This window comes from Brassica napus, chromosome C5, assembly GCF_020379485.1.
Source record: "Brassica napus cultivar Da-Ae chromosome C5, Da-Ae, whole genome shotgun sequence".
Taxonomy (NCBI): Eukaryota; Viridiplantae; Streptophyta; class Magnoliopsida; order Brassicales; family Brassicaceae; genus Brassica; species Brassica napus.
In genome coordinates this window covers 2,947,911-2,960,159 of record NC_063448.1, presented here as the reverse complement: position 1 = coordinate 2,960,159, position 12,249 = coordinate 2,947,911, and the positions used below count along the sequence as shown (strand labels likewise).

The window sequence follows — 12,249 nt, the reverse complement described above, 5'->3', positions numbered from 1 at the left end:
AAGTAGAAAACAAAGTGATGAACAGAAAAACAAATAAGTTACTCTATATTTGTAGTAAACCTATTTTTCACTTTATTTTAGAGTAAAAAATAGAGTATCATTGGAATATTTTTATTCTAAATTTTATTTTAGAGCGAAAAATAGAGCTGGAGAGGCCCTCGGCCTTTACCGGATTCATACAACACATACGTTCTCATTTGATGCTGGGTTGGGCCCAGATATTCTGAACGCCTAAATCAAAATTTAAATTTAGGACCCAAATGTAATGTTTTTTTTTTCTCTCAATATTAGTGTTGTTTGATAAAGAATATTTGATAACATTACAAGATTTTCTTAAAAAAATGTAATAAATAAATATAATTACAGCTGATGATTGTTACAATATTTATTTATTCCAATTTGAAGCCTAACGCTGATATTTCATGGGCTTTAGCCCAGAATCAGGTCATGATTCGTCGACAATTTGAATATCATTTCTACTTTATTCACAACACAGTGACTTGGGCTTTTACATTGAGCAATATCCGGATCCGAAGACGTTTAGTTTGTGGATACGGGCACGGATCCTCTCAAGCCGATATACAAGTCGGATATGTAACCATTGAGATCTTCAGGGGTAAATCTGACAATATCCGAAGACCCGACCGGATACTCTTTATAAAAACCCGTATACCCGCCCATGAGCTTACTCGCTATAGACGCTTTGATTTCGTCTCTCAATTTCGGGTCGGGTACGACCCAGTTCTTATGCTTCTTGTACGTCTCCTCAAACGCCTTGTTGAACCGTCTGAGAGCCTCCTCGGCCTTCGCCGCGGCCGTCGAAACGCCCGGGAGGGACGCGATCACATCGCCCCACGCCATTTTCTCGTACTTCTCTAGGTACTGAGTCACCTTGACCTCGTGATTCGCCACCCAGTCGTCTCCCAGAACGACCTTGAGATTCGACGTGCGCACCTTGATCAAGACGTAGTGGAGGTTGTTGGCGAGGAAGAGATACGAGAGCGCCGCGTCGCTGTAGAGACGAGATTTGGCGTCGATTTTGCAGAGCAAGACGAGTATCAGCCACGCGAGCCTCGCCGCCATCGGAGATCCAGCGTTTTCTGGATTCTCTTCGTTGTTGCCGTTGTTATAGTAATCCTCCGGTAACGGCAACGAGGACTCCTTATCCTTGATTATAACCGTGAGCGAGTCGCTGTAGTCAGCGAGGAAGACGATGAAGTTCATGACGTACCTCGTGAGCTGATGGACTCCGCCGCCGGGAATCGGCGATTTGGAAGACTCTTTCGTGATCGACGATTGGAACTCGATCATCATCGCGTTAACAGATTCTCCGAGTTTTTCTAGAGATTCAGCCGCCTGCGATCGCACGGAGGCGGTTGAATCGTAGCTGAAGATCTGCTCGATTTGGGGGATAACGTGCAAGATCGTCTGGTAAACGTCGAGCGTTGGGAAGATCTTCTCCGCGGTCTTCCTGCATTTCGCGACGGTTATTGGGAAGACGAAGAGCTTCAACGCGCTCTGTAGCGTAACGTCAATGAATGTAGACTCAGCGATGGAGACGGAGGAGGATGAGGAGGAGGTGGAGAAGATTCGATCGCAGAGGATTCGTTCGCCGTTAAAGAGAGTCACGAATGCTACTTTAGCAAGCCTTACCCAGCCTTTGATCTTCTTCTCGAGAATCTCCCATTCTAGCTTCTGCATCTGCGCAGATGTTAGCTTCTCGAATCCTAGGTTAGACAAGGCCTCGACGATCATCTTTCTTCTGAGTTTCTTATAAATCTTAACACAATCCTTCTCGTAACCGGATGAGATCATGCAGTTAGCTATCATCTTCAAATCCTCGATAGCGTCAGCATCAGCATTTATTTCTGCTTTCTCGTTACTAGACAAACCAGAGATAGATTCCGAATCTAAAAACCGGCGGTTCGATTTCAGAACGCGATAAAACTCCTTCTCCAAATACTTCATGGCCGTCTGCATCAACTCACGCGCTTGAGCTAGCTTAGCGGAGTCCGGATTCACCAACCCGGCGCTCTGAATAGCGTAGTGTAACTTGGCTAGGACGTCGAGGAAGCGTCTTCCTTCTCCCCGGTTCTCCGCGGAGAAAAGGGAAGAGAGGCTGCAGGAAGTGGAGGAAGAGTCGTAGAGGTGTGGTGAGACCCATTGGCGTATAAAAGCATCAGCTGCCTCGACAGTATCACCGATTAGAGAGTCGGAGAAGCCGCCTTGCTGTGGAGGAGGGAGCTTAGGTGATTTTGAAAAGGCAGAAGGTTTCAAGAGCACCATTTGTTTCTTTGTCTTGAAGATAATAATTGGTCGCACGGTGTTGGGTTATTTATTTGAAACCTTTGTTTCGTTTGTTTTGGCGGGTAAAGCTTGCCTTGTTGGTGCCGTTAGTTCAGTTCCACTCGGTCGTAATATCCACGCTGGTCTTTCCCTCTTTTTTTCCCCTTTTTTTGTTTTAATTCAAAAATAGTTAAACTCCTAATTAAAGGTGATTTGTTGTCAAATTAATAGGTTGTTACATATTAAGATGACAACTATGAAAGAGCACAACAAACTTCAGTAATCGAGGACAAGAAAGAACATAAAACTAGTAAGAAAGATAAACGGTACACTCCAGAACTGTCTCTAACCCATCTGTGAACTGGTGCGGCTGCTGTGTGTTCCCGGTGCCACCTGTAAATGTTTTGACGATGGCATAGCCTCTAGCATTAACATACTTCCCTGTACCACCCATAACACCAAGATGAGACTCTGATGCAGCCGTTCTATGTACACCGAAGAAACTTATGCTATCTTCATAACCACCACTCTCAAACATTGCCGTGAAAGCCATTGTCTGGCTGGTTCCATCAACGGCGCTGGCCACGTAGAAGCCCTGTGCTTTGCCAAGCAGACCTGACCCGAGTTCATGCCCTTCGGTTAGCTCGTTGTCCATCACCGTCATTGTTCCAAACATGAGCATCTGGAGAGACGAACCCGATGGGAGCTGACCACCGTTGGCCACGGGGAGACCGTTCAAGAGGTTGTTACCGTCGTTCTGTAGAATGCTGGAAGTGGTTCCGCCCAGCCCGACGAGGAGAGGGACGTTGTTGTTGTTGAGGATTCCGTTGTTGTTGTTGTTCGATGGAACGCCGTTGTTGACAGGGAGGTTTGCGCCATTGGGCTTGGCAAATGGAAGTTGGCCACTGAGAGCTGGGTTTGCAACGACTCCAGTCACAGCTCTGGCTGTCGGATTTGAGCCACCGAGTATATCGTGCATAAAGAAAACCAAGGAGTGGTCGGGAACTGAACCACCCGTGGCTGTGGCACCTGAACCAACAGTCGGCAATGTCCCTGAACCAGCACCAGGCAAAGGACCAGAACTAGCAACCGGAAAAGGACCAGAACCGGTGGTTGGTAGAGAACCAGTGCCAGTAGTGGGCAAGGGACCTGAACTAGCAACCGGTAAAGAACCAGAACCAGTGGTTGGTAGAGGTCCGGAGCCAGGTAAAGTAGTCAAGGAACCACCTGAGGCTAGACCAGTACCTGAAGTGATACCAGTTGCAGGTCCTCCTGAACTAGCACTGGCGAAGGAGCCTGAACCAGCAGTTGGTAACGGACCAGGACTTATGGTAGGCATGGGGACTAATCCAAGATCTTCTTCTTCATTAAGAAGACGAGCAGCCGAGACAAAAGTAATGGCAAGAGCTAAAACCAGGACGAAGAGTATCTTGCAGCCTGTCATTGACAAGGAAAAATATCAGAGACTAAAACTGCTAATTTGAATTTGAGCTGAATTGTTTCTACTCGTCTGATAATACAGACTGATTCAGAACGAGCTTTTATAAATGAAATGAAGCCAAATTCTTGATGGAAAAAGATGGAGTTGATGAAACAGAGTAGGTGATAACTTTTCCATTATATGGTGGTTTGGTTTAGAGCAGGAAGAAACATAGAAAAAGATGAAAACAAACCCAGAAAAAATTCAGCTATAACTTCACCACAAGATCTTGAAATTTACTAGAAGTCCCACTGTATGAATGAATTAGCAAAAAAATTAAAAATTTCAAGTCTAAAAGTAATAAGTCAAGCCTGCAGTTTTTTTTCTGAGGAAGGAAATTAAACTCATCCACCCTATTCTATTTTAGATCAGGAATAAACAAGTATGAGAATTTCACCTTGAAGAGGTCATTGGTTAGGTAGAAATCAGTTCTAACAAAGCTTCACAACAAAACCCTCCATCCTTAATTACAGAGATCACAGAGTATACTTTCCCAAACACTAGACACAAAGCTTAAATTTTTCTTTCCTATTACCTCTAACACAAAGCAAGCATGATCCAAGTTACCTCCTTTTATCAGCCCATCAACCAAACATAAAACGTTGCAGGTGTGGGATAGTGTCTGCTTGCAAGCATTGCATTCAAAATATCCAACGCTGAATCAAAATCCCCAATACGACAAAAACCATCAACCATCATACGGTATGTAGCTGCATTTGGCTCACAACTTTTCCTTCAGTGTCCTGTACCCCTCAGGGGCTCTACCTTCACTGCAAAGATGATTAACCATAATGTTATAGATCACAACATCTGGTTTTATCCGCCTTCTCTTCATATCCCCCAATAGAAGCTTCACCTCATCGATTCTCCCTCTCTTTCCAGGATCACTCATCAAACATCAACTTCTTTGTTTCAGTGTACTCTCCTTTACAACATAAACCCTTCATTAACAACCCAAATGTCACAGCATTTGGGCGTATTCTCTTCTGAATCATGCCTTCAAGCAAACTCTTCGCCTTAGCCAGATGATGACTTCGGCATAAAAATCCAATCAGGCTATTTTAAGTCACCACAGTAGGTTGCACTTCCCTCTCAAGCATTTCATCGAACACTTTGCATGCATCTTCCCAGTCGCATTTATCAAATCACCCTTTACATTGAAGGAGACCAAGTTCAGACGCAAAACAGGTTGATTGTTTGTGGTTTTTGTTTAGTTTTTGGTTTTTGTTTTTTTAGAAACCATTTTTTATCCAATCAAGTTTTTGGTTTTTCTTTTTGTTTTTGTAAAAACCATTTGAGTTGCCAATCAAGATTTTCAATAAATAGATTCTCTAAAATTTAGTAAAACTAGTTTTTGAAAAGTTTAACCAATTTATGAAGAAAAATCAAAAACCAACTTTTGTGAGTTTTATGAAGAAAAACGAATTTTGATTTTTTTTGTAGAAAATACTACATTTTAATTCATTAATAATTAATATTTTCATAAAAATAAAATTATCATAAAATATTTTGTACATTAGATATCATTTAAACAATAATGTGAAATATTTTAATTTGTGTTTCATATCTGTATATAAATTTATATATTTTATAAATAATATATTTAATTTTAAAACTTAGTTATTAGTTTCTATAACTAAAACAATTGAATTATTTTAATAATTATTAGTCACATTAAAAATAAAAAATTTATAAAAACATAATATGTTTTATTAATAAAATGTGTTGTATAATCCTGAAATATAAAAACTACCATTCAACTTTAAGAAAATATAAATAATTTATATAAGAAATTTATAATTAGTTTCAAAATTCTATGTACTTAATTTTTGTATAATTTATAATATTTATATAAGAAAAACAATTGCTTTTGAAGTTTTAAAAATTAAAATAATTTATATAAGAAAAATTTCTAAATAGTTTTGAAATTTAATATTTTTATTTTTGCATAATTTATATATATTTTATGATTTATATTTTACTATAATATATTTTTCATAAAAATAAAATAATTTAAATATGTTATACTATTTAATTTTAAAATAATAATCACAGTATTTTAATAAATTTTAATTATAAAATCTAAATATTTATTGCTATTTTGTTGTATTATTTTAAAGTAATGTATTGATTAATTTTTAAAAAAAAAAAATACAGCAAAACCAAAATCAAAATCTAAAAACCAAAAGCCAAAAAGTAAAAGCCGAAAACCAAAAACCAAAATCTAAAAACCAAAAACTAAAATCTAAAAACCAAAAACTAAAACTAAAAACTACTGAAACAATCATCACCTATATCCTTTGCTCCGTCGAAAAAAGCTTTTAGCCTTCTCATTATGATTTCATATATTCAATTTTATTTTTCCAAAATATTTACTGATGTCCTTTCTGTTTAAATGTGAAAAAATCACAATAACTACTGATTCTTTTTTTTTCCAGACAATTTTATTTAAAAGTAACTTTTGAACATTATCAAAAGTTATAATTATTTTTTCATATCAAATTTATATAAATTAATATTTTTCAAATCTAAGAGCACTGTTAAAAGTGAGATATTTCTTGAATATCTTGCAAATATACTAATATTTTATTATAAATTAATAAAATATAAATGTTAATTAATGGAAAAATCTAAATTAATATAAATTTTGACAAGTGTAATATATGAGTCTTATGTGTTTTTAAAATATCTCATGGATTTTTATATATCATTTCCTTTTTTTGTTTATTTTAATTTTTTTACTGTTTAGATATCTATTTAGATATCATAGATGCAGATGCCCTAATACATGTGCATCAATAATTTTAGTTTTATCATAGATAAATACTTTTCCATTTTTCTTGGTTAAATATTTCAGTTAATATATATGAAATTAATGCAAATCTGATATTTTATATTAATGTAGTTTTCTTTTAAATAAATTGCTTACATCTCTGATATATTATCAAATAAAATGTTTGTGTGGATTCCTTCAAAAATTAATTAAAAATGACAGAAATAAACCATGTTATTGCAAACTTTAATCCAATCTCCACCTATATAATAGCTTGACCATCAACACCTCAAAATCAACATCTCAAACATTTTTGAAGAAATCAAAAATTACTTAGAACTAGTTCCAAAAGAGTCACTAAGGTTACAAAACATGAAGTTCACAGGAGCGATATGCATCTCATTTGTGATAGCGCTTGTGTCGTCTTTGGCTTGGACCAACGCAACCGTGGAAGAGGGGATAAAAGTGGCATGCGTTCCGGCAGAACTTAAACCATGCACGCCAGCAGGACTAACCGGAGGTACACCGTCGACAGAATGTTGCGGAAAACTGAAAGAACAAGAGTCGTGTCTCTGTAGTTACATGAAAAATCCAGCATTTGGTCATTGTTTTAAAACCCCAAATGCTCACAAGGTCATAGCAGCTTGTAGTGTAGCTTATCCTGCTTGTTGAGTTTCAAGTATTTATAAAATAATTATATAATGTATATGTTACATTATCAAAATCTTATGTAATAATATTGTTCATTGAAAGCTTCATTGCGTCATGATCTTAACATGATTCAATAATCTAATTTAGTATTCGCTTTCTTGATCGGTTTAAATTATATTGTCAATACTCAAAAAGGGTCATGCACGCATACAAAACCCAACCTCTTCCATCGTGAGGATTGAGGAGGGTATGGCCGTATGGGCTTGAAGTTTTGAATCCGTTAAGTAGCGGAGCCGTATGAATTAATCCACAGTAGATTATGAACTTAGCCATTTATAAATAAATATATTTAGATAGAAAAATATGAATTATATTAACTTTATCCCTTATATATTAATATTTAGATAGTAAAATATGAATTATATTAACTTTATCCCTTATATATTAATTGAAGAACATTGACAAAAGAATCTATATTATTAAAAGAGAAGTACACATTTGAAAATGTTCTTACTTTATTAATTAAATTCCTTTTTTTTGCTTGTCTTTTTTCAGTTGCATTTATGAAATATCCTAAAACGAATAAAACTGTCTAATTTATTATTTGTCTTTTCAGTTACATTAATGAAATATGCTTAAATGAATTTAAACTTCCTATTTTATTGTTTGTCTTTTTCAGTTACCTTAATGAAATATCCTTAAATAAATTTGGACATAATGTCATGTAATCAACCAAAAAAACTCATGAATTATCCTTACGTGCATAATTTTAATAATGAAGATTTTTAAAAACGTGCATCATTAAAATGTTACCTAAAACATGCAGCACTAATATATAACATGCATCAATAAAAGTAGAATTTGATTCACACAATTGTACGGATATTATTTTCAGTTGATTAAATTTAAAAATAATTATTTATTCAAAAAATATTTAAGAATGACTATGTTTTTAAAAATTATATGGTATTATTTACTCATAACTCATTTGTCATTTGATAAATTGTTAGAAAGAAAATTTTAGCATAATATAACTCAGTTGTTATTTGCTAAATTTACGGTTTTTATTTATATTTTTTATTATTTAATTATAATATTTTCATTTTATATTTGAAAGATAAATGAATTTTCTTTCAAACAATATTTTTGTAAATGTGTTTTTAAAAAAATAATCAATTAAAATTGTTATTATCAATGAATATCATTATTTTTGACATAATTTGAGTTTTCGTTTACATCAAAACTTATCATATTTTAGGATAATTTTAATTTAAAATTAAATTTTCATATTTTTCAAACAAATTCTAAAAATATTTTTTAAATCTTTTGTTATAATTGTTAAAAAATATTGAGTTGCATTTCAAATAAAAAGGTAAAGATATTAAAAATATTCTAATTAAAATATGTAAAATTCAATATAGTTTTAAGGAAATGGTCAAAATAAAAAAAAAATTACACATAAAATAATCATGATTTTTGTTAACTGGGCGGATCATTATTTATATGATATCACACACGAAAGAAAAATTTCTGTTTTTAAAATTATTTAATTAACTCTATACTCATTTTTTTATATTTTTATATGATATCACACATTCGTAAAAAAAAATAGATAGTTTAAGATGCAAAAAAAAAATTCTTAGTGAATATAATATAAACGAATATTACAAATACATCATTTAATAAAATAAATAATTAAAAACTGAAAATTCATATCTGCGCGCCGATCAGGGTCTAGTACCCTTTATTTTTTAAAGTTATTTACATGGTGTCATTGATTAGGTGTCATGATCTCATGCATTCTCAGCCTAATCATAGGAACACCCTTTAATTACTAGAATAATTACAAAAAAAAAAAATACCGTTGTCTAAAATTTGTTGGCCCGACCAAAATCGTTTACACATTTATGAATCATTTCAATTAATACAAAACTAGGTGATCACCCGCGCCCTGCGCGGAGTGAAGAAACTTAAAGAAATTATAAGTTTGAATATATAGATATTAGAAATGTAAAAGTCGTAGACAAAAATATTACATGTTATTTATGTTAAGGGATTCAACGAAATTGTGGATATGTAAATAAAGTAAGCTTCAAAGTTTTTTAAAACTTGTGTTATTTGTTTTGTGTGATTGAAGTATAGTTCGTGAAAATGAATCTATAAGAGTAAACAAAAACTTATATAAAATTAATTATGAAATAAAGATAAAACGAAACATAGACGATAAAATAAAATAAAATGTGAAAGCATATCCTATATAATAAGGAAACAAAATAAATAAATAAACTAAGAAAACTATGACTGCTGTGAAAAATATCTTCAAAACTCTTCGTTTACAATCCTATAAAGTCTGTCATTGGTGTACTTCTGGTTTTGTTAATGATGATTCAGAAAGAGTGATGTGGTGAGGAGTTGTGTTGCAGACACTGCGTATTTATATAGAGTTTTAATGATGAAAAAAATAGCCAAAATTATAGTAGCAAATATTTACTAATTAATATTTTTATACTTACCGTACAATTTACTTTAAAACTGGTCTTTTCACATGTTGTTTTAAAAAACGCAGCAACGCAGCTCTCAAATTAGGCAAAATTTGGATCTTGAATCGTATATGGAAACGTGTTTCTCAACGACTATAATTGAGGTAAATTATTTGATGGTTTTAAAAATTCATTTAGTGAAGATTATGAATTGATTATAAACTTTATAAATAGTAGGATTTTTAACGTGAAAACCCCTCAACTAAGTTTGTTTTGAGTAAAAACCTCCAAACTAAGTATTTAACGAAAAAACCCCCAAACTAACTTTATTTAATGAATTAAGCCCTAGCAGATCATAATTACCATTACTACCGGTAAATCTTTAGTTTGAGGGTTTCTACATTAAGTAAACATAGTTGAGGGGTTTTACCATTAAAAATTGAAAAAAATCAAAATATTTATAATATTATCTAAAAAATTAGTAACTGAAATTTTCAAAATTAACACTGTTAATTTTTTTTTGTAAATATATAAGTTTGATATGTTTTGAACATCAACATCATATATGTATAAATTTTAAATTTAAAAACCTAGAAAATATAATAAAAAATTATCTAAAGATTTATCTGTAATAAAATTACTAAAATGTTAAAAATGTAAAAGACAAAAAAATATAATAAAAATTATATCTTATCTAGTAAAAATATAACAAGGATTTACATGTAATAAAATTACTAAAAGGTTAAAAATGTAAAAAATAAGAAAATATAATAGAAATTATATCTTTTCTAATAAAACTGTAATAATACATCTTTAGATAATTTTTATTATATTTTCTGAGTTTTTACATTTTTAATTATACATATATAATGTTGATGTTAAAAACACATCAAACTCATATATTTACAAAAAAAAATTAAAAGTGCTAATTTTGAAAATTTAAGTTACTAATTTTTAGATAATATTATAAAATTTTGAATTTTTTCTTTTTCTGATTTTAATGGTAAAACCCCTCAACTATGTTTACTTAATGTAGAAACCCCTAAACTAAAGATTTACCGGTATTAACGGTAATTATGACCTGCTAGGGTTTAATTCATTAAATAAAGTTAGTTTGAGGTTTTTTCCGTTAAATACTTAGTTTGGGGTTTTTTACCCAAAACAAACTTAGTTGAGGGGTTTTAACGTTAAAAATCCTAAATAGTATTGTACAGCAAGGTTTGCATTATGGCGAAAGAGAATATTCAGTATCCATATTCTTAGGTAATCCCAAATAAATTTAATTTGTAAAATAAGAAAATCTGAGGAAATAAAGTTAGCCGATGGCATTAATATGTTTGTAGTATATGACCAAATATTCACATTCCCTATAGCTTATAAATTACAAATATTTATACCATAAATAAGGAATTAATTCAAACCATATAGAAATAGCTTAAATTTGAGACGTATAAAATAAGGAAATCTGAGGAAGTAAACCTTGTCAATCTAAGCATTAAACTGTTTGTAGGCCAAGGGAAAAATATTGACTTGATTTTCAAAATCATCGGAAGAAAATTAATTATGAATTGATTCCACACTTGACTCCAAAATTTAAGATCTGATTGATACGTTTGTAAAATCTAAACTGGCCAAATCCTTGATTTTCTTCTGATGATTTTGATAATTAATAATTTGATTGTATCAATTATGCATTGTTTACGGAAATGATAATTAATCATCGGAAGAAAGACATAATCAAATATTATGAATTGTTTACATAAATTTAATGTATTTTCCTAAATTACTGTCGATCTTAATTGTTTTTCTAACCAAGATTAATAATTTTGAACATATATGTAGTTTCAAATATTGCATAGTTTTATGATTGGTCGAAATATTGCATAGATTTATGCATAATTTGATCATGATCTTCGAAGTATTAAAATATTTTTAAAAAATTGATTTTAAAGAATTCTTAGTTTAATATTGTTCACTTCATAGCTTTGTTATAAATATTTTTAAAGCAATATATTACATGTTTGAGAATTATTTTTTCGAATCTGATGTAAAATGGTTGCACTTAATCTGTCACAAAATCAAACGATCTCTTCAACGGATATCTGTCACAGTATTTTAAAAAAGAGTATTGAATTAAATATTGTTCACTTCATAAATCTGTTATATATATTTTTTTAAGCAATATATGATATGGTCACGCAAATTTAATGTAAAAATATCCTCCGTTGCAAAAAATATGTATAAATCAACGATGGACAATCATGTATTTGTAATAACTTTGACGTGATGAAACCGTATTCAAATAACAACGATGCAATATCCGTTAAATCCCTTATATAGGAAACTCCTCTTTTCACGTCAATTTTGTTTCCTATATCACGCTAACATTGCCATTGACAATAATTTATTTGATCATGTGATTGACAATTCAAATTTGAATCATTTATTATGGGAAAAATCGAAATGGTAATGTATTAAATTGTGTTGCCTTGAATCTAAACTATTATAAAATGATCGTTGACTACAATTAAATTGATAATTATGGAAACAATAAACATGGTTAACATGCAATGGAAGAG

General features: G+C 31.9%; 3 protein-coding genes across 3 annotated transcripts; all 3 read right to left on the bottom strand.

The window, feature by feature from the left end:
- Positions 1-291: 291 nt before the first annotated feature.
- LOC106411604 (exocyst complex component EXO70H1) lies at positions 292-2,529 on the bottom strand. The gene has a single exon (XM_013852393.3). The coding sequence runs from the start codon at positions 2,284-2,286 to the stop codon at positions 541-543; it is 1,746 nt and encodes a 581-aa protein (XP_013707847.1). The 5' UTR covers positions 2,287-2,529; the 3' UTR covers positions 292-540.
- LOC106411606 (dirigent protein 25) lies at positions 2,515-4,320 on the bottom strand. Its single transcript, XM_013852394.3, has one exon. It carries the CDS (start codon positions 3,728-3,730, stop codon positions 2,594-2,596), a length of 1,137 nt encoding a protein of 378 aa, XP_013707848.1. The 5' UTR covers positions 3,731-4,320; the 3' UTR covers positions 2,515-2,593.
- On the bottom strand, positions 4,181-4,911 carry LOC106411607 (pentatricopeptide repeat-containing protein At1g07740, mitochondrial; the record flags this gene model as incomplete). The annotated part of the gene is given in 5 exon segments (XM_013852395.3): positions 4,181-4,234; positions 4,236-4,360; positions 4,363-4,502; positions 4,504-4,656; positions 4,658-4,911. Coding segments are annotated over 5 exon segments (726 nt in total), but the record flags the coding sequence as incomplete, so codon positions are not given.
- Between the last annotated feature and the right edge of the window lie 7,338 nt (positions 4,912-12,249).

Coding starts and splice junctions, on each gene's coding strand:
- LOC106411604 (XM_013852393.3), bottom strand. CDS start 2,286: ATGGTGCTCTTGAAACCTTCTGCCTTTTCAAAATCACCTAAGCTCCCT.
- LOC106411606 (XM_013852394.3), bottom strand. CDS start 3,730: ATGACAGGCTGCAAGATACTCTTCGTCCTGGTTTTAGCTCTTGCCATT.